The 26,510-nt window shown below is 46.0% G+C and overlaps 1 protein-coding gene across 1 annotated transcript; it reads right to left on the bottom strand.

Annotated features, from left to right (window-relative positions):
• Positions 1-13,741: 13,741 nt before the first annotated feature.
• Positions 13,742-19,275, bottom strand: foxf2a (forkhead box F2a). Its single transcript, XM_072509919.1, has 2 exons — positions 17,736-19,275; positions 13,742-14,615 (listed from the first exon to the last, which is right to left on the bottom strand). Exons 1-2 carry the CDS (start codon positions 18,715-18,717, stop codon positions 14,452-14,454), a joined length of 1,146 nt encoding a protein of 381 aa, XP_072366020.1. The 5' UTR covers positions 18,718-19,275; the 3' UTR covers positions 13,742-14,451.
• Positions 19,276-26,510: the final 7,235 nt, after the last annotated feature.

Genomic DNA, 26,510 nt, shown 5'->3' with positions numbered 1-26,510 from the left:
CCCAAACAGCTACTTTCGGATATTTGATTTTCACCGTATGTCTGCCCCTTGCCTGAAGCTCTAGTTAGATTTGTGTATGAATAATGATAGAACCCTTATGTCCCTTATTTTGACAAGAGAGTTTGAGCCAATAACTCAGGCTGGATGGGTCAAGAAGACTCGTTGTGAGTGGCTTGTTTTGTGTTGCCCACTATTTGGAAATGCATAACCCAATTAAACCACTCAATTGAATTCACAAAAATCTCTATTAAAGCATTGACTCCTTTATGTCACCAAAGTGGTCTTTATTCGATTCACGAAGAAACGTACCTGTAGAATGTTTATATAATCAGCTCATTCCCAATGTCCTCCTCGGTGAAGCCAACAGGTGTTAATGTGAAGTATCTCATTCATCATTTAGATAGTGGAAACTGCTGTTTGCTTTTCCATTAGGTGAACATGCATTTACGAGGCACAAAAGGTAGAAGATGTGCCATGGGGAACGTTGTTGATGGGTCATTTAACACACATGCCAGAAATTACTTCCGATGATCACAAAAGAGATCCACTGAGTGCTTTTTATGACTGTCCTCTGTCCCCAACTTTTAACAATGTGTCTCTGCCGTAACCTGCACGAGACCCAAGGGGCTGGGTGAGGCTTGAGGAGTACGAACTTCCCTGCTGAGGGGCAGAGCTCCCTGATCAGTGGGGAGCAAATCAAGACATAAAAACCCGGGTCCCTTCTGGGACCAATATACATAAGGTCTTTGCTCCACGTCAATAAATCTTTTGTTACCTTACACTCCTGTTTGGTCGCTTCCTCAAACTCAACACTGGTGACGAGGATCAAGTGGAGCTGCAGGTGGCGCCAATTCCGCTGTGCTCGGCCACCTCTTCACAGGCCTCTGGAGGTCTTTTCGCCCGCCGCAGAAATGCTGCATTTTGGGAAACTAGACGCGATTGACGCAGGTACTGGAGACTAGTCGCAGTATGTCGAGCAAATGCATTTTTGTTCTGGGCTAATGTCATTGTTGATGATGAACGCCACACCGTGACCTTGTTAACAGCTTGTGGCATGCTCACATTTAGTGTGATAAAGAACTTGATGTATCCTGCCACCCCGGACTCAAAGTCATTTGGGGACTGGTTGCGTTTGTGGGTGAGCATTTGAACCCTAAACCTTCGGTAATAGTCCAGCGTTACCATTTCAATATGGATGAATGGACCCATGGGGAGTCCATAATGGAATTTTTGGTGCACCTCCAGAAACCCGCGGAGTTCTGCGAATATGGCGCTGCTCTCTTTGAGATCTCATCTGGACTTCAAGTGGGCTGTGGAAATCACCCTGCCATGGGAAAGCACAGAACAGGGCTTGCAAGAACTAAAGGGCATGGAGATCTCAGTTTAGGCCACACCACTCTCCTACGGGCAGTGCTCCCTCGACCAGCAACCCCGGTCCTCAACCACTGGGCAGGAAACCGCCGGGATTCAGACCAACGCCTTAAGGCGTCGGTGAGCAGGTGGGATCCCTCCCCCAATCCAGATGAAGCAGACTCTGGATACTGTGGGTCATAGTGTCAGCATGGTCACAGAGAGTGACGTCCGTCGGATGGTCTGTCCATCCGTCACCCCGTTAGACCTGGCCACCATCCGCGGTCCCGTGACTTTTGCGTGGAGGAACCCATGGACGATTTTCTCCAACTCAATTGCATCTCTGCACCCAAAGGTCACATTAAGGTGACGGTTCGCGTCAATGGTCACCCATTACTGATGGGGTTGGACACTGGGGCCGCCATCTCGATTGCTGGCAGAGGCACTTTCGAGAAACTCTGGGCAGGAGTGCAGCTCGGTTGGTCACATACACCGCGGAGCCGCTGGCGATAGCTGGAACCACCCCGGTAGTCCACAGGCAGCAATCCGCCTGCCTACCCCTGGTTGTAGTACAAGACAACAGCCCCAGTCTTCTCAGCCGCGATTGGTTCCACACCTCCCCCTTGACTGACAGCAGGTGGGCCGAATGAGCTTCCACACGGTATTGATCTGTTGAGCTGCTCGCAGAAAAATACTTCTCACTGTACCTTCGTACATGTGACAATAAACAAAACCCAAAATCCAAAATTGGCGAAGTACCCCGCTGTTTACAAAACAAGGCTAGGCACCATCCGGGGTGCCATAGGAAAGATCCACGAGGACCCTGAAGCACAGCCGTGGTATTTCCATGTTCGCCCGGTTACTTATGCGCCGTTGCCCAAAGTAGAAGCAGAGCTCGATCAGCTCGAAGGCTTAGGTATCATCTGCCCGGTAACATTTTCAGATTGGGTCGCCCCAGCCATGAAACCCGACAGCACCATACACCTTTGTGGCGGCTGTAAGATGACCGTGAACAGGGCCTCGAGGCTGGACTGTTATCCCTCATGCCAAGTTGAGTGGGAGGTCACTAATTCACCAAGCTCAACATGAGCCATGCGTACTCCAGGTGGTGTTGGACCCAGATTCTCGAAAATATATATCAGTTAAGCCACATCGGGGGCAGTATGCATACGGCAGGTTTCCTTTCCGAGTGTCGTCACCCTGCGTCATTTTCCAGCGTTTGATGGAAAACACATTGCGGGGTCTACCGTGCATGGCGGTTTATCTGGACGACGTGCTAATCACCAGAACATCTGGCTAGGACCACTTCAATAACCTGAACGAGGCACTCTGTTGCTTCGCGGATTCCGACGTTTGCCTCCGTAGGGTGAAATGCGTGTTTCATGCCCGCGGCCTAGCTAGGCTACCGTGTGGACCAGCAGGGCCTTTACCCAGTTGAAGATAAGGTGCGGGCCATGCGACAGGCCCCCATGCTGGAGAGAGCAACAGAACTGTGCACGTTCCTGAGGCTCGTCGATTACAATGGAAAATTCATTCCAGGCCTGGCGACATTGTTGGCCCCCTGCACAGTCTCCTCAAGAAAGGCTAGGTGGGGGCATGGGGTCGGCCGCAGGAGGCAGCGTTCACTGAGGTAAAGAGATTTCTTCTCAGTTGCTCACTCACTTCGATCCCGCAAAGCCTCTCTTGGTCACCTGTGACACCTCGCCGTATGGCACCTGGGCAGTACTGTCCCATCGGGTGAACGATGGCATTTGCTTGAAGGATGTATGCCGCCGCTGAGCGCAACAATGCTGGAACAGAGGAGGCTCCTGCTCTCAATAAGGCTGCTGACGGGGTAATCGCTACCATGCATTTCATGGATACCTTGCCAGCCCAGGTATGTGCAAGGGCCCAGACCGATCCCCTGCTGTCCAAGGTTTGTCATATTATCTTGTTTGGGGACTGATGGACCTGCGGCCCCTCACCGCAGCACAGCAGTGGGCCCTGGATGTGGTTGGTGGGCCCGGAGGAAAGGGCAGTCGCCGGGGTGGAGATCGGTCTCGGCCGAGGAAGTGAGGCCCCGGCGAGTTGCGGTTCCTTGTGACACGTCTGTCACCATCCCCCTCACACCACCCTCACCCTACACCACCCTCACCCTACACCACCCACACCCCACCTCCACACACGGACCATCCCCCCTTTTTCCTCCCCCCGGCCTGTCTTGTGCCTTGTCTTGTATCTTGCAGGACCTGCTGGTGATGGGGCGGGTCCTTCCGGTGTCCCCCGACCCCAGCCGCAGCCAGAGCCAGGGTTCCGAGCAGCGACGAGGATGATACTGAAAAGGATGCGAGCCATCAACCCTAGACCATGTGCCGGAACCACCTGGACATTTCAACGGCCCTCCAGAGCGTGGCCCAGTCACAGCAGGCCTTGGCTGAGAGCGTCGGCAGCATTGTCCAGGCGCTGGCCGATGTGACACAGACGCAGAGGGAGGTGGTCCAGTCCCAGAGGGAGATACCGCAGTCACTGACTGATGTGGCACAGACCCAGAAGGTGTTGGCACAGTTGCAGCGTGATGTGGCAAAGTCCCAGAGGGAGGTGGTTCAATCCTTGTGCTCCATGGCTGTAGGAATGCAGGCATTGGTCGAGAGGCCAGTGGGGTCCAGGACTGGCAACGCCAGGTGGCGGGGGAGCCTCAGTGGATAGCTCTGCTCGCACCCCATCCAATAAGTTACTGCGAAATGCCCCTAGTCGCCACACTCCGCCACCTCTTCGGATACACAGAGGGAGAATTCAGAATGTCCAAATTACCTAACAGCAAGTCTTTCGGGACTTGTGGGAGGAAACCGGAGCACCAAGAGGAAACCCACGCAGACACGGGGAGAACATGCAGACTCCGCAGACAGTTACCCAAGCCGGGAATTGAACCCGGGACCCTGGAGCTGTGAAGCAACAGGGCTAACCAATGTGGCGACTAGGGGCTTTTCACAGTAACTTCATTGCAGTGTTAATGTAAGCCTACTTGTGACAATAAAGATTATTATTATTATAAATTTGAATATTGATTGTATTATATTTATCTGTTTCAGAAATGTTATTAAAAGCCTGGGCTGAGGTATATATGTATATAGATCTGTTGCCGTAATATTTTTTTAAATCCTGGTTTAACATTCAGGCAGATTGTGTCTGCAAAAGATGCAAATACGATGTTGTACAAATGAGGACACCATTCATTCCAATCATGTAATTGTTTACCTACATAAGGCCGAATGGAATTTTGGTATGATTGTTGGAGATTCCCTGGAAAGTAAATAATTTGAGACATGGGGCAGGATTCTCTGACCTGCCACACCCATTTTCTGATGCGGTGCACCCACACCGTCTCACCAGCCGGCCAATGGGGTTTCCCATTCTGGGCACCCCATGACGTCTTGAAATCAGTGGGCATGAGTGCGCTGCCGGCGTAACGGAGAATCACGCTGATGGAGAATCCAGCCCTTTATGTTTAGACTTTGATAAGGATGTCAGGGGATCTGAGTGGGATAAAAAAGATGTAATTCATTGGAGGAGCCAGGTCTATAACATGCAGTTTAGTTTTAGTCTGCCAAAGACAGCAGGACTTGCAATTTGTGTCTGATAAGGTTCCTCTCTCCCTCTTTCCAAGCAGTCTTTTCAAGGAATCTCTATCCAGAGGACAGCAAGTATCCCTGTGTTTGCTAACTTTATTTATAAGTGACCTTTGACCTGTGATGGGTTTTGCTTAATTGGAGACAGAGGACGTATCAGTTAGCAGTTAAAGTGTTTCCTTGCATTGTTAAGAATTGTTTAACTGTTAATTGTAAGATATTTTCTGTGATCTTAATGTGTTTAATCCTGTGTTAATAATATTGTTTGTTTTAATATATAATATAAAATGTACCTATTGGTCAGTGGATTCACTCGTGGAGTGAAGTGTCCGTTCCTCACAGTTTTACAAATTTAAAAGATGTGTCCAGTATCCTAACAAATATTGGGGTCTGGTGCAGGGTCTTAAAAATGAATTGTACAGTATAAGGACCCCATAGAAAAATGAATAGTGGTCCTCAACTTCCAGAGTCCCCACTCAGAGTCCAATAAGAAATTCTTTCACAAAGGCGTTCGAGTTCAGCTGGGATTTGTAGTATTCATTTTTCAGTTGGTGCTGACCCCACAAAATGAGTAGGTAGGCAGTGACCGAATCAGTCTCTAAGTGATGGTACGAAATGTTCCTGCCGAGCCAGGCTCGATGGGTAACTTGTTGCTGAGCCTGGAGGAGCCTCCTTCTTGACTCACCAGGTTGATGTGTAAACAGCAGACTGAATGTGAGGACCAAAGCTGAAATGTTAAAACTGTTCAAGATGCCCGAGGCTTGTACAATGTGACATGTCCTATTAATGGTTAATTGCACCTGAAAAATTAGTTTCTGGGCTTTTGTCCAGGATTCCATTGTTCTTCCTTAAAAGAGAGACTAATTGATTATTAGCATCTCCTCCAGTGCAACAGGTTTTAATCTGTTTTTTTTTTGTGATAGTTCATGGTGGTGTGCCAGTTCATCTGCACTTCCTCTGCTTTTGTAGATTAGAAGGGGTTTGTTCAATATAGTGTGAAACTGAAAATCTAATTTATTTTTCTTGAAACAGCTGGGAATAGCTTCCGGACAGAAGACCAACCCTGTGATCAGGTGACTTGTAGCAGCCATCTTAATTTTCTTTGTTGAGCAGAGAAGGACCAGTTTAAAAGAAAATAGCAGTGAGAATAAAACATTGAATATACAGTGATGGGTTTCTTTCTATGTCATAGGAATCCAGCAGTGGGAGCAACATTAAATAACCAGCACTTATCTAGTACCAGTCACTGTTTTATAGACCTGCTTTTGCCTCCTCCTTAAATCTCTTATCTCTACATGGGTGCATACCATCTGGACCTGGGAATATATCTTCTTTTAATTATGTTAGATTGTCATTTATTTTCATTAGTATAGGAGCACAGAACCAGTGGCATAGACTTAAGGTAAGAGGTAGAAGGCTAAGAGGGGAATTGAGCAAACTCATTTTCACCTAGAGGGCGGTGGGAGTTTGGAACTCATGCCTGAAAAGGTGGTTGGGTCAAACTCTTGGAACATTTAAGAAGTATTTAGATATTCACTTGCACTGCCTCAATTGCCAAGGCTATGGGCCAAGTGCTGAAAATGGGATTCACATTGTCATATCTTTTTTGACCAGCATGAACACAATGGGCTGAATGGCCTCCTTCTGACCTATAAACATCTATGAATCTATTACCTATGAGTTTATCTTATATCCTTTATATAACGCTTTATATACCTTTTAATTTGATGTTGTAACTTTTCTTCATCTTCCTGATGAGGATTCTAATATATCTCCCAAGTTCTTCATTTTCCCTTTGTCCTCTCCATTACTACGAAAGGACTTCTTAAATGTCTCATATTCAATTTTCCTTTTTTTCTTTATTTATCCTTGGTGCCCCAAGTTTGCTTGTTTGTTGCTTTGAATGTGATGCATTTTTCTGCAACCTTGATTAACCCTGTAAAAACAAAACCTACTAGGTTTTGATATTTGTTTTTCAAGACCTTTTCCTCAGTTTGCATTATTTAGTTCCATCCTCCTTTCCTCAATTTGTGCCTCTCCAACCTATTCCCTCAAGTCTCCATTTGATGTCCTTCTCGATCCTGATCTTGAACCTTGCTGCAATGTGATTACTACTACTGAAATACTCTCCTACTTCTCCCGTCTGTTCAGCTTCAATGTCCACCCGAAGATCCAGCAGCGATTATTTTCCAGTTTGCCAGCTAAAATGTTGAATAAGAAAGGGACATGTACATTGGAAACTTGATTCCCTCTTCTCCTTTCCTTACCTTGCCAGATAATAGATGGTATATTTGATCAGTGTCAATTTATGAGTCATTAGGTGCTGGTGCCTCGAGCATAACAAGAATAATATTTATAAGTTGCACTGTAAGAAGTCTTACAACACCAGGTACAAAGTCAATGATGCAAGATGACTTTGTCTATATATGTGTTTTTCATCACCTGATGAAGGAGCTGTGCTCCAAAATCTAGTGATTCCAAGCAAACCTGTTGGACTTTAACCTGGTGTTGTAAGACTTATTACTGTGCTCACCCCAGTCCAACGCCAGCATCTGCATATGATGGCTACATTAACACTGCAATGAAGTTACTGTGAAAAGCCCCTAGTACCACACTCAGGTGCCTGTTCAGGTAGAATTTGCATCAGGCAGAATTCAGAATGTTCAATTCACCTAACAAGCATGTCTTTCGGTAGAACATAGAACATAGAACATACAGTGCAGAAGGAGGCCATTCGGCCCATCGAGTCTGCACGGACCCAGTTAAGCCCTCACTTCCACCCAATCCCCGTAACCCAATAACCCCTCCTAACCTTTTTGGTCACTAAGGGCAGTTTAGCATGTCCAATCCACCTAACCTGCACGTCTTTGAACTGTGGGAGGAAACCGGAGCACCCGGGGGAAACCCACGCAGACACGGGGAGAACGTGCAGTCTCCGCACAGACAGTGACCCAAGCCGGGAATCGAACCCGGGACCCTGGCGCTGTGAAGCAACAGTGCTAACCACTGTGCTACTCTGCCACCCTTTAAACGCTTTATTTGAGCGTATGTGGGGTTTCCACGAATTTTGGGTTTTGTTGCACTCGATGTGAGCCATTACACATCAAGTGTCGCCGCCTTGTGCCAATGTGAATAAGTTGGGCAGGCTTTTCATTGACGCAAACCCTCTCCAGATAACTTCGCACCTGTACAAAAATCCTACCCTCTTCCTTTGCATTCAAACAATGCTATTATTATATGACAGCTCCGGCCTCGCTGCTAGGCCTAAATAAGGATGACTTGTCTGTGCTGTGTCGCCCATGAGTCTGCTTCGAGTTTGCAGAAGGCCACAGAGCGGCGCTGTTGTCCTTCCCACAAACCTGAACATTCACTGGTTAATAAAAGGCAACTTGTGTGCGCCAGGCCGCGATGTGGGTGGCATTCTCCCCCCTCAACAACTGTATTCCAAATGTTGCATTACTTTTCTACCGCTTGACGTAAAAACAATTATCACTTCGGAGTATGGAATATTTCATCTGTCCAATATAGGGCGAATTCCTTTGCATGAGCATCTGTAATGACACTATAAATTACACGCGTGCAAACACCATCATAATACTGCTGCTGTTTTCGGAAAGAGTTTGAAACCTTTTATAAATTATAATCCCCATTTTATGCCCTGGGCTCCTGCCATTGTGTTAGTGCCGTCGTTGTTTGGGTCAGGATGACAGTCAGTGTAATGGGGGGGGGGGGGGGGGTGTCACACACACACTGCGATGTGCAGACAATATCCTCCACTTTCTATTTAGGGGCCTTTATGAGTAATGATCGAGTTGGCCTAATTCTAGCCTTGGGGAGGGGAGGGGGGGGGAGAAGGGGTCTCAATGACTGCAAACTCCAGAGAAAAGCAACGAGAAAGGGGGCCGGGATGCAAATAGAGCCCGAATGCATGTTTGCAATGATTGTTCCTCAATCCGCTCCTTCGTTCAGCTAAAGCGGTGACGGGTTAAATATAAATGGGAAAGAGTTGAAATTCTGAAGTTTATTGTCGCGGGAGAGACATCCAGTGGGGTGGGTGGGGGTGCAAAATTAATACTGTAGGAATTATCTGAAGGAATTCAATGTAAACTCCCAGCGCAACAGAAAGTCTGCAAATGGACACACTACCTGGATATTTTCGTGTAACAGTCGTGCAGGGATTACTAACAGTTACTGTGGTGACACTAAGATATGTAGAAATCAATGGGTGGACCCTGGCTCCTCGCTGCAAGGTCCGCGATTGCCCAGTTCCTGGGTGTTAGCTTGACAACACCGCCAATAATATAGGCAAGACAAATCCCTTTGCAATGGGACAAGAACAAGCGGAAAGGCCGAGAGAGAATTAACCAGCACTGACATCAGCCTAGACGTGGACACCAGTGATCCCAGTGATAAAGCCCTCAAACAGCATCAAGCCACTGTTAACATTAGGTCATGTTTAATATTAGGTCGTGTTTAATATTAGGTCGTGTTTAATATTAGGTCGTATTTAACATTAGGACGTGTTTAACATTAGGTCATGTTTAACATTAGGTCGTATTTAATATTAGGTCGTGTTTAATATTAGGTCGTGTTTAACATTAGGTCGTGTTTAATATTAGGTCGTATTTAACATTAGGACGTGTTTAACATTAGGTCGTATTTAATATTAGGTCGTGTTTAACATTAGGTCGTGTTTAATATTAGGACGTGTTTAACATTAGGTCGTGTTTAACATTAGGACGTGTTTAATATTAGGTCGTGTTTAATATTAGGTCGTATTTAATATTAGGTCGTATTTAACATTAGATCATGTTTAACATTAGGTCGTATTTAATATTAGGTTGTGTTTAACATTCTGACGTGTTTAATATTAGGTCGTATTTAATATTAGGACGTGTTTAACATTAGGTCATGTTTAACATTAGGTCGTATTTAATATTAGGTCGTGTTTAACATTAGGTCATGTTTAACATTAGGTCGTATTTAATATTAGGACGTGTTTAATATTAGGTCGTGTTTAACATTAGGTCGTATTTAATATTAGGTTGTGTTTAACATTCTGACGTGTTTAATATTAGGTCGTATTTAATATTAGGTCGGTAGAACTGAAAGCGCGGTCTGGCCCGTCAATCCCCATCGCATCTGATGAACGCCTGGGGGGAAACACAAGTTTAAAATCACTGTCACTGACCACATTTCGATTTGAACTCGTTCTGGCGAATGAGTACCGAATTGTCCTGTAATTAATGAATTGGCGGCTAACTTGCTAATGTGCCACATTTTAAACGAACATATTGCGAGGACAATCATTATCAAATTGTAAACACCCCGCGAGAGGGGCAGGATTTTTTTTAAGGTCACTTATTACAGGAGAAGCGGACCGTTTTTAAAAAAGAGAATTGGGATGGGTTGAGGGAATTGAATGTTGGACTGAATAGGAACGAACTCGGCAGCTGACACCGGCAGATATAATGCTTCACCCCCAGTGAAAACGGTGTCATCTATTTTCAGCAGGATTTCACAGACACGTTCCGAGGGGCGGATTTTAAACTCAGATAAACTTATGGGCTGACATAACAGCACCCCAGTCAGAGGAACAAACCTCGCTTCATGCGATTCGGGATAGACAATTGCAACAATTGGGTAAAGGAAGGAAGGCAGCAATTGACGGGGTTCACCCTGCAGGAGTTGGTGCTGAACTTAAACTTTCCACATCAGCAGGGGTATCATTTTCGATGCCATGAGTGACCAGGCTAACTGGCCCGAGAGGCTTTTCACGCCCCCCCCCCCCCTCCCCCCACGCAACCATGCACTCGCTCCCTGACTATTATTAAATAAACCACTTGCAAGAAAAGAGAACAATTGTTAAATAAACCCGGGCTGGAGCGGGACAGGATTGCCGCGGTTCACTGTATTTATCTAATGATTGCATTGGTCGTGATTTGTATTTTCCACGGTGAGTTTGGGAGCTTTCTGCAGCTTGTGTTAATTGTCTGATCTAGCAACTGAAGCTTATCTGGACATGTTACCGCGGTGGAGATGTCTGCGTGGGTGCAGAATTAATAAACCCCTTAACCCCATCTCCTTTTGTGCTCCAAAAAACCCAATTCAAATTCAGATTGAATCTAATTCATGCCCACCCAACACAAGACAGACACACTGGATCCCAGCTTGACAAGAACAGGCCTCATCTCAAGATTAATCCTACGCTTGATTTTAGCCCAAAGTCTAAGATCATTCTTAACACAATGTAATGGTTTGCTCGCCCCTGCCAGAGATATTTCAGAGTCAGCCTCGTCCGGCTTGGCGGGCGGGTAAGGGGGCAGATATTCAGTGAACCGGGATGGGACACTGGGATGGACGGGTAGTGTTTCATGGTCACATTTGAGACCAAATAACAGAAGCACGACATTGCTGTACTCGCTCCAACCCGCCCTGCAGCCAGCATGACTGAACTCCAGCATTTATTTCAGTAACTGCTTTAAAATTGTGCAGTATATCACAACCCATACATTCTGCCCGAACATCGGCGAATGGGCCACATCAGGGGACACATTGCCTTGACGATAAGGGGCGGGGGGGGGGGGGGGGAGATACCATTCTGCTTATCATACTGACTGTGTGCTGCGTGTCAGCGCAGGGGGGACGGGGGGGACGAAGGTGACAGAAGAGAGCAAGTAATGGAGAGATCGCGTTATCCAGAAAAAGGGAGGAATGTCACAAAGGGCGACACACCCTTGGGGGAAAACGACCTTAAGCTGTCAGCTGCATGAGAGCTTTGAATAAAAACACTATGACTCCATTTGAGGGGGTGCTCCCGCAGCTATCTGCATTTGGAAATGGGGCAGGAGTGTATTTTATTTCGCCTTTGAGCAGGTTGCATGTGGTGTAATGGGCAAAGAGACTGAGCGAGGGCGCTCTGTCCACGTCCAACAGCGCCAGCCTGCTGTATGTGCGAGTGTTTGGACAACTGATCCAGCGCTGTCCCTGTCCCCCCCCCCCCCCCCCCCCCCCCACACCATCCAAATAAAACTGCTCACAGGGGGCGATACATGTCCATTTTACCAAGCGACTCAAGCATGCAAACTGTGTCCAAGAGCCAGCTGGGCTGTCTGAATGGGTCGGGGACTCCCCATTTTCCGCTCTTTGGGACTAAATGGGGTGGTTGACACACCAAGGGGATGGCGAGGGAGCTCGCCAAAAATAAAATTTGAAAGAAAAAAAAAAATCTTGCGAGAAGCGACCACCTCGCGAGTGAAAAGGGGGCAGTTGGTCAGTCAAAGCCCTGGTTGTCATTTTGCCTTTGCAAGTTGCCAACAGAGGAAGGGGCGCTGCCGAGTGTGGCACCCCCGCTTTGCTGCTCACGCGGGATGGGGCTCGAGAAGTTAAGAACATGGATATCAAAACTGGAAATTTAAATCCGCCATGCATTAGTTAAAAATGCAGGACGTCTTTAATAGTTTTGAGGCTTTGCGTGAAAAATACCCCTGCAAGAGGATTCAGATAAAAGCCCCCCCCCAAATCATCTCTGCCCATGGTAGGCCGTGGGGAGTAATGGCAGAATCCAGGGAAAAACACAAAGATTCTAACCTGATCTGTACCCGCATTCCCAATCTGTATGAATCTCAGGAAATATGACAATTCCCACACTTATTTTTAATGGAGATTAGTCATTTGCAGATCTCCAGTTCAGATCTTTGAGAAATGTGATTTAATTGACAGTAAATGTGTAACTAAGTGTCGGGTAGATATTTCAATCGAGCCCCTATCGGCCTAAACTGCCAAAGGGCATTTTAAGCCATTTCACTTCCTTCCATGAGATTTTGAAAGGCACAATTTCTGTGGCGCTGGATTCCATTTCTTGACGAACGAAGTGTGTTCAAGAGCCAGCTGGTCTGCCTGAATAAGCCGGGGGTTCCCCGCTTTCCGCTCTTTGGAACGACTGGACTGAATGGGGTTGTCTGTCGGCGGCACACATCAATGCGATGGGGTGGGATCTCCCCTTCCACTGTCCAGTACAATGTGTCCTGGTTAAAGGTTCCTTGGACTCTTCTCCCTGACTCTTGTCCTTGTTCTAACACTATCAACACCGTCCTTCTCGAGGTCGATGGCGTTGTTGAGTTCATGAAACGAAATAACTGGGATTTTAACCCGGACAAACTAGAATTAACAACGGAGCAGATTCAATTCACATTTAAATCTGTCCTTTGCCTTTTCGCAATTTAATTGAACACCAGTCATAGGCCTGCCTCGTTTAACCCTTGTAATTCAGTCTAAACTGAGCTGCTATTGCCAATTGCTTCTCGTTAGGATAATTTCTAGGTAACAACAATGGCAAAACGATCATCTTTAAGACTAAAGTGTAAGCAGGTACCTTCAAATGGTCAGGTCCTGCGCTCCAGCTTTGGAAGCACGATTTCAGTAATTTGACACTGGGCACTTAAAAACAAAACTCAACGGTGACCTTAACACAGTCTGACAGTGAGCGGCCACTTCCGCCCTGCACAAAATACCCCCTAAAATCTGTCAGCGGCCCTGGCCCATACTTCAATTCGCTTTATCTGGAACAGAATGATTAATGTTGCAGTCAATATTACTTAAATGAACCCGTTACGGATCTTGTATATTTTGCATTTGGCGTTTACAAAACGCAGGCATGAGAATGACGAACATTAAAAGTCCCATTAGGAGTGAGGTATCGCCTTATTTCAATGCGGGACCAACATCTGTGAGATTTGAACAACCTACGTTCGTCGATAATAAAAGTAAAATAAGCAATATTCCGCATTACATTTTTTTTTATTGAACTTCGTTTTTGCAACAAAATATTTTGACAAAGAATCATAAAGTATACATTTTTCAAGTGCAATTATATTCAAATGTATTCATTTATAAAAGCATACTGTGCGTGAATATATGTGCCTTATTATATAGTTAATGCTAAAAATCCATGTAGCCCAGGCAACAACAGAAAGTCGAATCAGTATGTGTAATACTGCCATGGTATCAAGTGTGACCGTTTGGTTTCAACATTTATACATAAATACAGTACGCTAATGTTCCTCACTAAACATCCTGCTCTTTAATACTGATATAGGAACTGAATGTTGTTAAAATAATTAAACTCCTGACATACGCACCACCTCTTTCTTCTCAACTAACAGGCAGATTCAACCGGACAGTTTGCCTTAGAGTTAAAACCATCCCTTGCGTCCACTGATGCGAACTCAAGTTAAGGAGTCAGTTCGTGCTTAAATCCGCAGCCGCGTCGCAGGTCTGGAGATACTGGGATGTCTTCGACGGCTCTATTTTTCTCTTCCTCTCCGCCCCCCACCCTCCCCTCTCTCTCTCTTTCGAAGAAGTTTCGGCGAAACTTCCAACTAACAAGTGCCGAGTCCTCGCTTGGGTTTAATATGAATCTGAATGACCAACAACAAGAACAACATTTCGGGTATGCACTTAAGAGGAGAGCCGATGTTAAGAGGCTGCAGCTTATTCACATAACACACGGCTTGATGTCCTGACACACACTCTGGTGGTGGTGGTGATAGTATGATCCACTGGCCGAAGGGTGGAAAGATGAAATCCCGTTGAAATTGAGCACAAAATCCTTCCTGTCGCAAACAGGCGAGGAGTGAGTCTGATAGCGAGGGAGGCCCACTGAAAAGCACAAAAGAGCGGGTATTATAAAACTGGCCATTTGATGCAGGGCTCTCGATTGTTCTGCATTTCAATCATTATCAGCTGACACGTTGGGTGAAAAATGAAGAGGTTAATACATAGCCCTTATTCCGCCTAGATCACACCCTTATCTACATCAGTTGTTTGTGGTAGTGAGTGTGTGTTCGGGGGAAGGCTGAACATCAGGGTTCGAGAAATCAAGGACATACGTTGTGGGATACAGTCGCATGTTTAAGGGATTGTCTCTGCTTTACCAGATGTTAACTCCACATGTGTCTTTGCGGACTCGGCCTCACTGTTCAGTATGCACATGTTGAGAGCAAGCCCGCTTCAAGAATTCTTTTTGAAACAAAAAAAAATTAAATCTTGCCCTCGCCCATTTGTTTACAAACCTCTGTGCCAAGGGCAGAATACCAAACTTCCGAGCCTCCAGTTAGAATGGCCAGCCACTCACCCCCATTGCCATCACCGAGGCCAATCTCATTTCAGTCCACAGGGTGTGGCTGGGGGAAATATCTCCGAGTTTTATTGATGGGGATGCATTTAGCTCGATTTGTTCTTTTGATCAAATCCCGCCATTCCCAATTAACCCTCCATTCAAGAAAATAGTTTCGAGTACCAGATACATGGGGAGTTTTGATGAATATGTAGTTTATGTTTTGTTGACAATCAGATTGGATTTAACCCCTTTTTCCATGTACAGCTGCCGTCTCCCTACTGAATGCTGATTAGAAACACAGGGAGAGCAGATATTAAATCCTGGACAGTCCCGACTGCCATAGCCCCCAATCTCCAGTTCTACCTGAAAGCATTGCCCTACGCTGATCTCCTTATGGAACCGCGTTCAACTTTTCTCTCAAGCTAGTTATGAAATGGTGCACCTCATTTCAAACAACGATGTTTTTCATTCGAGATTTGTATATTTTCTCAGTTAGCAGGTATATAATCAACTGACGCTGGGGCGGAAATCCAGCTATTTGCTGGTTGGCCCAGATATTCGGCTTGAAGATGATACCCAGCTTCCGTGACATTTTAAAATAGTAATTGATTAATGGTCTACCGACGGTGCTTTAATGTATCACAGACTGAACCAGTTCGCAGAGTCTTGATAATCTGCATTTGACAAGGTTTTCCATATTAGTTCTAATATTTTGGCGGCCGTCATTTAAAAATAAATTGACTAAAATGGGGAATGTGATACACGCGGTTTAGCAGAGAATATCCGCCAGTAACAATGAACAAAAGGAGAAATAGAATCGGTGCACCCGGTAACCTGCACTAACCCATCTACTCCTCCACAACATACACACGTACACCCACACATACACACGTACACACACACAGAACACACATGCACACATAACACACACAAACCCACACAACACATACACACAACGCACACATGCACACACAACACACATACACACAAAACTCAAAACAAACATGCACAGATAACACACACAACACACACCACACAGGCACACACACAACATAAATGCACAACATACACACATACATACAACACACATTCACATATAACACAAATCACACATCCATACACATGCACACACAGCACAACATATACATGACATTGCGCACACAAATACATACACAGCACACACAACTTACATACACAACACACATATACACAGATAACACATACATACACAACACACACTCACAACACACACTCGGGGTTACAAGCTGTCAATTGTGTTTTTTTATAGGTCATGGCTGCTGTTTCTCCGCCAACCCACCCTGGCCACCTATCATTGTAATTGTCCAAAATGTTGCCAGTTTAAAATCAAATGTACATACACATATTTTTTTTAAGTGTAACGTTTAGCTCCGGGCCGGAGCGAATGCATGGGGCAGAGAGACACAGACGCCTTTTTGTTGGCAGTTGCCGACCATCGGTTCCCAGAACGTTTAACAGAATCAGCTCTCATCTGGGTTAAGTCAAGCTAAAATCCTCTTCCGTGTGGTCCGGCCGCCACTGTCTTTGTTTAGTTAACCTCCCCGACCCACATTTTCAGTGACTGTTTGGAGAGTTCTGCCTCAAGTCTCCACGCTTCCTATACATCTTGTAGACCTTGTTTTTTTTTCGCTCTCCCTCGCTATTCCGACGTTTAAAATGTAAAAATAAAGTTTTTAAAGGGGCAAAAATGACCTTTGATGAGGGATTTTATTTGACGTTTAAATCATGATTCCATCCACCATGAAAAAGTAAAGATACAGGCAACAGCTGTAAACTTTCTTCAAATACACCAGTGTTTAGGCTGTTCTGGGCAGGCAATAATTCCATCGACATAGATCATTTTTAAAACGTCAATTAAGATGTGCATTTTCTAAAAGCCACACGACTTTCGCTTGTCCAATGCTACATTTGCAATACGACACTAACATATCTATTTTTAAAAAGGTAAATTGCAGCAAGGTTGTACAAAATCAGACATTTTTAATGGACAAAAATGTGAGGATTGAGCCACTGCATTAACCTAATCTCGGCTGCAAAGGGCAACATTTATTGCTGTTATTCCCAACTCCAGTATTGACAGTCACGCTTTCATATGGCCTGGTTAACGCTAGTCAGCTGAAGCCAATGCTTCACCATCAGTCATTGACACGACTGCGATGCATCTCAACACACGCTGCCCTATTTCCTCTCGCCCCCCTCCTCGTTCAAAGTGAAACCTCTTTTATTAATTGGCGATTGCACTTGGAACCGCATGCTCTTCAGAAACATAACGCCGATAGACTTCTGATCGACGAAGTGGAGAGATTAATGCAAGCGGTTCTGTTCTCCGGCGGCACTGTCGCTGTTCTTGTAAAGCTAACCCACCAGTCCAAAAATTCGACCTGTTTTCACTTGCCCCCTCCCCTCTAATTCTTCGTGCTCTTTCCCACTCTATATATTTTATTCTGTTTCACTCTATATATTTTATTCTGTTTCAGAAATTCAACATTACATAACTCATTTTAAAAAATAAGACTGCGGGATCGAGGTCTCTGGTGTCTGTCAATGATTCTATGATAGGTTGACTACGCGAAGCAAAACAAGAGCCTGCTCTACTTCCAAAGACAGGGCGAGCACTGTACCTGTAATCTCTGCCGGGTCCCTTGTATTTTGGTGCAGGTAGGTCTGCTCCAGCGAGTAGGAGGACATGCTGGAGTGAAGGCTGGAAGGAACCGAGTTGATGTGGCCCAGGCTCTGCTGCTTAATATATGGAGATGCTGCCGAGGTTGACCAGGGGGCAGCCGAAGCTGAATACGGCGAATGGCACTCCAGGGCACTGCCAACGACAGGGGAGGACGGCACTGGGCTGCTGCTGCTGTCGGGGCCATACTCTCCGCCTGAGGACACGGGGCAGCTGGCCATATAGGTGGAACCAGGGTTGGGGGACATGTGGGGGACGTGGTGGCCGCTGCTGAGTCCATCATAGCTCCCTGATATCGAGTTACTCATCATACTCAGACTGTTCTCCAGGTTGTAGCCGCTGGCGTGGCAAGACAGCGAAGCGGTGGGGCCCTGGAAGTCGAAGGGTTGCGGGATGATAGAGGGGCCAAACCCGAGGCCATTCATCATCCTGTACATGGGTTTGAGCGTCTGGCATTTCCGACGGAAACCTCTGGGTCTGCGGCGAAAGGAGCCCTCCTCAAACATGAACTCGCTGGCCGGGTCTATAGTCCAGTAATGTCCCTTCCCGGGTCTGCCCAACCCCTTCGGCAACTTGATGAAGCACTCGTTCAGGGAGAGGTTGTGGCGCACCGAGTTCTTCCAGCCCTGGTAGGAGCCCCGGAAGAAAGGGAAGCGGCTCTGCAGGAACTGGTAGATCTCACTCAGGGTCAGCCGCTTGGCGGGGGAGCTTTGAATGGCCATCACGATCAGGGCGATGTAAGAGTAAGGGGGCTTCTCGGGCCGCCGCAAGCCGCCGGTGGTCTTCTTGACTTTGGCCAAGGTGGAGGTCTCCATAGCCGGGGGGTGCTGAGTGATCAGGGCCGATTTTAACACCCCCGGCACGGGGCTGGGTCTGATAGACGCCGGAGGGTCCAGAAGCTGCTGCGGATTCTCAGTGGCCATCTCTCCTTCAAGTCAAAGATTGTCTGAAATCCGGAGAGAAAAAGGGGCCGGAAGGGTAGGGGCTAAGCAGAGGGGGAAAAAAGACTTCCCCCCCCCCCTCTCTCTCGCTCTGTAATAATGATCCCTGTCGACGCTACGCCAGATTTAACTTCACTGGACCGCAGGACATTCACTGCACTGGAAATGAGTCAAAACACAAGAGTCCTATTCAATGTCTTTCTGACAGCAGCTTAATCTCTCCGAGCCTGGCTCCTCACGCTGGGTCGCCGGCAGATAGATGATTCAATGTCACATTCGCCTGGACTGCCAGGTATGAGTGCATGTCCCACACGGGCCTTCCCCCGGACCCGGACAGCTCTGCATCTGCTGCCGCTCGCTTATGTTCCCATGTAGGAAATCCAACAACAACAAAAAAAGTTCCCTCTGACTCCTGGCAGACGCCCAGTGGCCCCGGGAATCGTTGCTTCTTCCTCCACCTGGTGGCCAGCCCTTTATGAAGAGGAAGCGCGCAGAGGTCGCTCTGGGCTATTTCTCTCTCCCTCCCTCTCTCCCTCTCTCTCTCTCCAGCTTCCAGCAATGGCTGATGAAGCCAAAGGGAAACGTGGCCACCTCCCGAGCCCCCTCCTCCTGGATGAAACCTGAATTTAGACAGCCCCCCCCTCCCTTTTCCTTTGAACACACCGCATCCACCTCGGAGCGAAGATGCATATCAATATTTTATTTTTTTGATTTTACATGTGCAGATTATCGCCACCAACCATTCGACCCTAGCAATTAGTTCATCAATCAATTTCATTTAAACATTCCCATCACATGTTAGCGAGCGAGAAAGATAGGAAACATTCATTTTTTATTGGCTACACATCCTGGCTATCAACATTTCGCCAGAATATTGTTTGAAGGTTTGCACATTTACAAATTATTTTCCTTGCAGCATTTTTCGTTATGAACCTGCATTGGGATCGTTGACAGAGTGGGGATATATTCCCCACTCATCCCCTATCATTTCACTTTGTCACATTCTTCCTCCGTTCGGCACAAGCCTGCACCAGTCTCCCTGCTAACGGCCCCAGGTTTGCCTGCAACAGACTACCTGCTCACATTAAAGATGAATATCGGTATTGCCATCACCCATCTTCTATCAATAATCGCGCGACACTATTGTCGGGCAAAGATTTGAAGTTGCACTTGAAGGTTCCGTAAAGGTGCATAACAATCTATGTTTCAATAATTCCCACTTTCTCGGACACTCGCATAGATGGGAGCACGTCCCATTTGATAGCTGAAATTCTTTCCTTAGTTGATTTCTAATTTCAAATCTGCATTCAATATGTTGCTTTCGACAAATATCCGTTTTGCTACAAGCCCCGTAAATCCGAGCGAGTATTTTATAAAGTGACAATGACCAGAATGGAAATCGTACGTTACAACCAGGAGCAAACCCTGTTTACAAACAGCTCTCAGTTCCATACAAGTTACACTTTAATATTATTATCAACTTATCGCATTACCAAATGGATTAAAAGAGTGTAAGGTTCTCAATCGAAGCTACCGTTTACTCATTGGAAATATTTATTTTCTAAAATGATGGGACGAACACTGTTAGATGTTTGTACCTAATACGATCCATTCACGACATTTAGTTCTAAAGAGCTTTTAGGAAAGAGTTAAACCATATCGTGCCTCTCATAAGTCGCCCCAGAGCAGGACTTCGCGTGAAACAGTGCATTTTGTTGTTTTAGAAAGAGGTTTGCCTTCCTTTACGTGGTAGCAGCTACTCATGAAAGCGAGGTGATGGAATAAAAAAAGAACGAATGTGCGAAAAGACGGCGAAGGGGAGTGAGAAAGGTGACTAGACAGAGAGAGGGAGAGACAGAATGAGCGAGGTTGTGTCGGATGAGTCCTGTGTCTGTGGAGTATTGTTCAGGATAACTAGCTTTGACGTGAGTGGAAGCAGGCCGTTTTCATCAAGCCTGGTCTGTACCACACACAGAGTGGGTGTCAGCTTACCGCTCTAGTCTGCAGTCAGCACCCCCCCCCCCCCCCCCCCCAGCACTACAATAATTAGACAAAGAAAAGCAAAGTTATCTGAACAGGCGTCGACAGCTTCCCCTCGAGCCCAGGCAGCGGTTGCGGCGATTTACACACACAAAAAAAATTACTCGATTGTGTCTGAACTAAAATGCCCAAAACTCGCAAAGGAAGAAATAGAACACATTCAGACTTCACCTTCCAACAAGAGAGCCTTGATTAATTGCGGGAAGTACAACAACCCGTTGTGTTCGTCACAATACCCAGAGTGTCTCTGTATTTTGGTTATTGGCAATAATTAGGGTGTCTGTGGAAATGCAGGCATGCGCACTCAGTCCATTTTTGGGGTTAGATGTTGATATATTTGGGCGAGGTACATTCACCTCTTTGTGATCCGGTCCAGTACCACCACACTTGAGAACATTTGAGAATCTGAGATTGCCCATTCTTGACAAAGCGCTCATTGAAGGCCAAGTGTGTAACCCCGTTATTTATTTTCTCTCGACTCTTCCTTATTTGTTAGGATGCTGGGGACTTTATCCGGCGGATTAAGTAGAGACATTGGCTCGCATTTGAATGTCCAAAAAAAAACTTCAACTTCATGACCAGCTGTCAGCGTTCACAGCATTCGGCAGAGGGGACAGAATAACTTTGTCCTGGGGAGCTAGAGATGAATAAACCACGATAGTTTGACTGGGTGTTTCATGTTAAGAACCTGGTGGACATTTCACTCCCCGATTCACAAAGGCGGCGCGTTGTCACACACTGTATCTGGAGTATCTCTTAAGTAAAGTGTCAGAAAAAATGACCCTTCTCCCCGCATTGAATTGTGCATCTTAGGACTTTTTTTTAAAGCCATTTGAATATCCTGCATTTAGACACTGTCCGCGATTTCAAAGTCTTCGTCCGAATTAGCCCAAGGGTCAACTCATTTGTGTTGGCAATCGTTGAGACCGCGTCTTGTTTTTTTTCCCATTCGTTTGGTATTGTTGCATTGCAGTTTAACTGGAATCCCAAACTGTTCAGATCAGATTGCGACCAGCGCAAGTTAGACAAAATATAAACACGGACGTTTACAAGCCGTATTGTCTGGGAAGAATTCTACTGACATTATTTTAAATCCAAACAATAACGTCAATCTTCTGCTGTGCTTACGTAAGAAGTAACTCTTAAGAAAACACAAAACTGGGCTGCATCCACCCCCTCCAATAATTGTGCTTCTGAAAAAATGCCCTGATAGAGGATGATTTTCAAATTGCCTGAAAGAGCAGATTCGATGATGGGGAGGGGGGGGGGGGGGCTGGCGGCTGCTGTGATAAGGGTAAGAAATGGTCCCAGGGAGACCTGACACAGCACCCGGAGCTGGAGGGGCTGCAGTAAAAATCATATAATCAGTTAGGCATTATTTTTTTAAAATATTCTTTATTGTCACAAGTAGGCTTACATTAACACTACAATGAAGTTGCCGTGAAAAGCCCCTAGTCGCCACATTCCGTCAGACTTCGATCTCCGCATTTCGGGATTTTCCCGCACATGTGTAATTTTGCTTTGGTGCCTCTTGTATGTTTGTGCTTAGAGATTGCAACTGCCCCGTTAAAGAAAAAAAAACATCGAAAGTACAAAGGTTTCGAAGTGCCAGACGGGATCGTGTCTTTTTCTTCCAAATATACAGTTGGTGATGACTCTTGACTTGCATTTTAAGGGTGCGCACGTTAGCTACAATGGAGCGTAGCTATCTTCCCATTAGCTTCCTTCACGTATTTGACATATTCGTGGAAACATTAAGCGCAAATTCTGCCTGGTTTCTGAGACTGTTGACAGTGGTGGCGGGTCAGCGATCACCCGAAAACTCCAACTTCCCCAAGGAACATTACAACCTTCTGCGCGTATCATTGAGTTCAACAACTTCAAACTGTGAACTCTCTCCTCCACCTTCACCCCATTAAAAAAATTTCTACCAATTTATTTCCATTTCTTCCATGGATCCGTTTGTCCCTCACCATTGTCTTCCCCCACCCCCCTCCCCGCACTAAGGCCATCAGTTCCAGGTTGTCCTTGGGCACATTGCTTTCCATTCTTCCGCCATTGACACATTCTAATCTCTTTGTGAACCACTATCAGCACCCTTCTTATCCTTGATCACCCCTTTTACATTCCCTTTGTCTTTTTGTCAATCTCCACCTATCGCTGCCCCTGTATCCAATCCCACTGCTTCACCTACCCCCCCTCCCTAAAAAGGATAAATCATTGCTAATTAGGATAAATCTCGTCCTATTTCCAGTTCTCTCCAGCTTTGACAAAGAGACTCGAAACGTGAGCTCCCTTCTCTCTCCACAGATGCTGTCAGACTTGCTGAGATTGTCCAGTATTTTCTGTTCCTGTCTCAGATCCCAGCATCCACAGGCATTTGCTTTTATCACAGAGCTTTCCTCCCCTGCTTCACCAATCAACGAACGAGCTCAACAGGCACTGTCTCCCATCTCGCCCCCTTCTCACCCTCTCCAGCGAACGCGGAAACGATTTGAGAACAAATATCTCCCCATGCGTTTGAACGGTGCCGGCAACCTGCTGCATTTTTATGCATTGTGAATGAGCAGTGACAATAATGTCTGAGAGAAGATGCCGCGTCCGCTGTTGCCAGGGGGACGAGCCGTGTATTTCCACCTTGGGATAGCCCACTAAAGTTTAAATTGACACTCATCTCGTTGGGAGAGGCCGAAGACAAATTGGACACACACACATACAGATTTCTCCATATTTAATGCCACTTTGTACATTAAAAAGAGTTTGCTGTGCTGCCCACTTACACTGTTACTGTTACATTATCCAGTGGGGAAAATGGCCAGTTTTGGTGGTGCTGTGCGCACGTGGACAGACCACCGGCCAATCCTTGCCCTGCCTCACCGCAAGGCTTTTATGCACCTCCAGCTAAAATGTAACCCTGTCACGGATCGCTGTCAAAAACAAAATAGAAAAACAGGATTAAGACGAAAAATCCTTCAGCACATCAGTTGCTCCAATACACACTTTCCCTTACTACTCACATGTGTATTTTGAAGCAGGTTCATTCCTACGGGGGAACTTTCATGAATAAAGTTGCGGCCCCAACAAATATGCCACCAAATGGAAAACCTCCCCCCCCCCCCCCGCCTCGCCTGAGGTGTGGTGACCCTCAGGTTAAATCACCACCAGTCAGCTCTCCCCCTCAAAGGGGAAAGCAGCCCATGGTCATCCGGGACTATGGCAACTTTACTTTCTTGAAACTTACCTTACACACACACACATACACGAGGATGTCAAACACGAATCCTCCCCTTGCCTGAATGCTGGAAGGAGTAAAGTAAATATGGGACATAAGTAATCTGCCGGCGTCTGCAAACAGGAAGGGCTCTCAGTCTTTGGGTTTTGTCCATTTTATGGGGACAGTTCTGACCAAGATCATTAACCAGGGATCACTTTCAGACGCCGGCTGACGTGCCCTCTCTTTCGACCTAGTTTTGTCCGCCTTGCGGGACGACACATACTTTTTAAAAGAATCATCATGGGACAGAGAACCCCATCATCAGCGAATCCAAAGTAGTTTTTTCTGATCCTCCAGGTTTCAAATCGGAAATAAATAATCCCAACTGCTGCCCCCCGAATTCCCACAGTCCTGAGTCCAGCACCTCTCTGATTTGTTATTCATACTCGTGTTGCCAATCCTGTCTGCCTTCCTCACGACCCGAATAGGGGGACTCCCGCCCCCCTGTGCTACTCAACCTGTCCGAATGGACATTGGGCGGGGCAGTGTCATATTGAGAAAGGTAGAGCCTGATTGAGTCCAGTATGGTGTTTGAAGGGCGATTGGTGTCATTTCCCCCATTTCCTCCACGGTTTCATGTATATATGTTACATAATATATATAATGTTACATAATATATATTGCTAACACGGGAGGAGAAATGCACAGAGTAGAAAAGTCCAGTCGAAAATGAAGTTCAAGCTCCCAATTCAGAAATAGTCTAACCCACATAGAAGCATCAAATTGCCTAATACATTGCGGAATACTCATGGGGACGTTCAGATGGTTGTTTCATCTTCACTGGCACTGGGGTACCGATGGAAGGGATTGCGACGCCCAAGGGCTGTTTCTGCCTTCAAGCTAAATGAAAAAGAAACAATGATCCATTGACCAGAGGGCTCCCACGGTCGATGGTCCTGACTAGCCTTGTGTGACAGAAAGGTGGATCCCTGGATGAAATAGACCACCCCCCCCCCCACCCCACACACACTGCAATGTGACTGAACAGGAATAAGGCGCATTTTTCTTTTGTCACATCAAAAATAAACCAGGATGGTACAGCTGTGCCTCGCCCCCTTAAACGCATCAAGTAAACGTGTTAACCCAACTGCACATGTGCGATATTTTCTTGCTTCTCTGCCAAGTGCTCTGAGGATTTCCAGTCAAATTCTTTAAAATTCCGCTCAAATGTTGCAGTTATTTTGCTTCTCTTTTTAAACCCAGCGATCACAAGTAGAGGCAAACCAATTTGTTATGTCACAAATAAACGGAAGGCCCCGATGCAGGAAACACGAGTCCCCAATCTACAATGAGAGGTTGTGAAGTTTTACTGGAATCAGTTTTATTTCACGTTTACATTTATTTTCTACACTTACATCAGCGAGTTCTATATATATATTAATAAAAAACCGATTACGGATTTAATGGACTCCAATTAAAGTCAGTCATTCAGAACATTTGAGACCCTGAGAAATGAAGTGCTTGATGTGCTTGTTCAGAGTTTACAGAGAATGTATCCCTCTCGGCGCCTGGTTCCAGCAGATTTCGATTTGCGGACACGAAACCTTAGGGCGAGTCACAAAACTGTTCGTCTTCACCCTATAACGCGTGCTTCGTTATCATGCTTCAACCCTTCCGGGTATGCGGGCTCAGTCTAGTCTGCGGGATCACAAAGCCATCTGTAAATAAGAGCTGGAATGAATGAACGAACGGATTGATCGGACTTTGAAAAATCGTCCTGCTGAAACATATTGATCTCCAGAATTAGCACCAAGTTCATTTCCAAAGGGGCAAACATTACAATTTGAAGGGCCTGCCAATTGACTGAATCATATCTGGGTTTAACAGTAAATAATTCGGAATCTGTATTGTTCCGTGTTTATTCACTTTAAAAAGCCTCTATTATAGGGTCAGTGTCCCCCTTTCCTCTTGCTCCTATAGCCCGCTGATCCGAGGAGGCATCTTATCATCTGCACCCAACACAAGTCTGAATTCGAGTTCGAAGGAGTGAATATTATTATGCCAGGTTAATAGTACACAGGTCTAAAAGTTCCAGGGCCGTCCCGACTATTGCATCAAACTTCGGGTCAAAAGATAACGCTGTATTCCCCAGGTTGATAACACGCACAGATCTCGAAGGAAGATCACCCGCTCTGCAACAAGCAACGCTGACATTTAAGTTACTTTCAAAACAACTGGTGCAGTGGGCGGGTGGCGCATGAAATCAAACAGGAATGTTTATTATTTGGCTTATATCGCTGGTATTCCTCCTCGGACTTAACATGTTCAACTCCAAAATGATTTTTAGCTTACACGGCGAAAATAGGATTTAAACCTTTTAAAAGAAAATAAAGCGACCAATCCTGTCACTGATCCATGAAAGAAAAATGCTGTATTCCCCAACCTTGTCATTCCTCATTTTCCAGTGCAGTAAATAACCCAGTCTTCCTGAAATGATACAAGTGAAGTTTCACAACAAATG

Source organism: Scyliorhinus torazame, chromosome 6 (genome assembly GCF_047496885.1).
Source record: "Scyliorhinus torazame isolate Kashiwa2021f chromosome 6, sScyTor2.1, whole genome shotgun sequence".
In the NCBI taxonomy this organism is placed as follows: domain Eukaryota; kingdom Metazoa; phylum Chordata; class Chondrichthyes; order Carcharhiniformes; family Scyliorhinidae; genus Scyliorhinus; species Scyliorhinus torazame.
The sequence above is the reverse complement of the archived record's forward strand: the minus strand, read 5'-3'. Positions and strand labels throughout refer to the sequence as shown.

What these genes read in the sequence shown, in the direction of transcription:
- foxf2a (XM_072509919.1), bottom strand. Translation starts at nt 18,717, where the DNA reads ATGGCCACTGAGAATCCGCAGCAGCTTCTGGACCCTCCGGCGTCTATC. An exon ending in GGACCCGGCAGAGATTACAG is followed by an intron (nt 14,616 to 17,735) that starts GTACAGTGCTCG and finishes TGTGCTTTTCAG; the next exon opens with TGGGCCTCCCTCGCTATCAG.